Source organism: Hydra vulgaris, chromosome 15 (assembly GCF_038396675.1).
Source record: "Hydra vulgaris chromosome 15, alternate assembly HydraT2T_AEP".
In the NCBI taxonomy this organism is placed as follows: Eukaryota; Metazoa; Cnidaria; class Hydrozoa; order Anthoathecata; family Hydridae; genus Hydra; species Hydra vulgaris.
The window spans coordinates 10,208,560-10,211,031 of record NC_088934.1 but is presented as its reverse complement, the minus strand read 5'-3'; the positions used below and the strand labels follow the sequence as shown (position 1 = coordinate 10,211,031).

At 25.3% G+C, this 2,472-nt stretch overlaps 1 protein-coding gene across 1 annotated transcript; it reads left to right on the top strand.

Moving 5' to 3' along the window:
- The first annotated feature begins 1,568 nt into the window (after positions 1-1,568).
- Positions 1,569-2,222, top strand: LOC136091746 (uncharacterized). The gene has a single exon (XM_065819455.1). The coding sequence runs from the start codon at positions 1,569-1,571 to the stop codon at positions 2,220-2,222; it is 654 nt and encodes a 217-aa protein (XP_065675527.1).
- Positions 2,223-2,472: the final 250 nt, after the last annotated feature.

Genomic DNA, 2,472 nt, shown 5'->3' with positions numbered 1-2,472 from the left:
TTTATCATTACATTCTCAGTATTATTTTTTTATCATTAATTTTTCAGTATTGTTTTTATTCTAATTGGTATATTTTAATTCATATAAGCAAGCATATATATATATATATATATATATATATATATATATATATATATATATATATATATATATATATATATATATATATATATATATATATATATATATATATTGGTAGAATTCAATAAATACGGCTGCGAATAAACTTTTTTTTAAATGTATATATATATTTTTTGATAATATATAATTATTTCGATAATTCGCTGATCTATCGTGATCAGCGTCATCAGGTATAATAAATAAAATAGTTACACAGAAATTGTTATAATAAAAACAAACCGTTAAAAAGATAACACTAAAAAGCCAAAATATAATACAAATAATTTTTTCAAATAACTGACGTCAGCAGATTTTATTAAAAATGGCCCTCAGGTTTTAGTTTATCACCGTCATCCCGATTGAGAACCACATCACCAATTCTTAACTCCTGTCGAAACCTAGCTTTGCTTATTTCGAGTGACTCTCTGATTTTCCGAGTTCAATATTCTGGGGCTACAGATAATGTTTTGGGGTGCAATCATTCAAACTTACCATGGCATGTTTTGGAATGTTCGGTTGCACCCGAACTGGACCAATTTTTCTTTTAAGCTGTTTTTCTGGTGTTCAATACATCTCGATATCACCTTCTTTTTAGTTTCACCAATGTATTTCGAACCAAATGAACATTTTAGCTGGTATACGCCAGGGTTTGTGTTTAGTGGTAGTTTAGTTTTATTGTTGCAATAAATAATTTTTAAATTGGGAGTTGATGTGAAAATAACCTTTATGTTTTGTTTTCGAAATTCTTTACGAAGTTTTGGACCAACAATTGGTATCCAAGGTAGTTTTATAAAGGGTTGGATAAAAAAAATTTTATAATTTTAAAAAAAGGAAAGTTAATATCAAAACCTTTTTTTCATTTTGTTAAACGATACCATTTTTCAAAAGTGTTATGCAACAAGTTTTTAAAATATCCCAAAAAAATGAACTTTTTGTACGTAGCAAAATTAGTTAAAAAAGGCTAAATAATGCTTAATTTAATTTAAAAGGCTGAAATAAAAAATTATTTACCCTTTTTATGCTGATTCAGCATTAAATACAAAAAAATTATTAAAAAAAAAAATTCTTTCAGCTTTTTGATGACATCACACTTACAACATTGTTTGATTATAGACTAATAAAAGAAAACCTTATTAGAAAAACTAAGAATAATAATGAAAAATTACTGACGTCAGCAGATTTTAATAATATCTGCTGACGTCAGTTATTTGAGAAAGTTTTTGTATTATATTTTGGTTTTTTAGTGTTATCTTTTTAACGGTTTGTTTTTACTATAACGATTTCTTTGTAGCTATTTTATTTATTATACCTAATGACGCTGATCACGATAGATCAGCGAAATATCGAAATAATTATATATTATTAAAAAATATATATTTTTTTAAAAAAAAGTTTATACGCAGCCGTATTTATTGAATTCTACCCATATTTTAACGTATAACAAGAAAATGACTTTCAAAGATTATATTATTACTTTTTACGGCAAAAAGATTTACGATGATACCAAAAAGTTACAAGATTTGAAGATACGAAATGCGAACTCAAAAAATCAACTCGTTTTTCTACAAAAATGCTTATCCAATAACATAACTCCTAAATCGTTTAAAGTAAAAACTCCAATCCATACTAAAAAAGCAAAAAACATACTGAAGGAATACATTAAAAAACTACTAATTCATGTTCGTAACGAAGCCAAACACAGATTATATTCAAGTAAGAAATTAATTAATGAATTAAATATATTTTTTCAGACAAAAGTAAGATTACACGATTATGAGTTAATTAATGGTATAATCAACAAATCAAAAAATTACCATTATATAAGGAAAAAAACAGCAATGAAAGAAAAATATTATAAATTACAAATTACACCGACTATAAAAAATACTTTTCATCCTCCCAATCAAGTTATTAAACCTGTTATACTCAATTTAACTAATGTTTTTCTGGATAAATCAACAACTAAGCTACTCAGTTTAGGTCCAAATTTTTTACCACTGCAGAAAAAAATTCCTTATATGGATATTATAACTAATATCGAAACTTGCGCTTTACAACTTGAAAAACTTAAAAAACAAACACAGGCAGAAACTCTACGATAAAACTGTTCACAAATTTTAACAAATTCACTAAAATTAAAATTAAAAGATAATATAACAAAGCAGCAACGTCTTTCCATAAACAAATTAAAAAACATTTCTAATATTAAGATATACCCTTTCGATAAAGGCACAGGTTTCGCGTTATTAAACCAAAATGATGCACCTCTCAAATTAGAATAACAAATAAAAAATAGCAAAATTATTGATTATGATCCAACATCCACATTGATTACTAAATTTCAAAGACAAT

Excerpts from the sequence above, each read along its gene's own strand:
- LOC136091746 (XM_065819455.1), top strand. The coding sequence starts at position 1,569 with ATGACTTTCAAAGATTATATTATTACTTTTTACGGCAAAAAGATTTAC.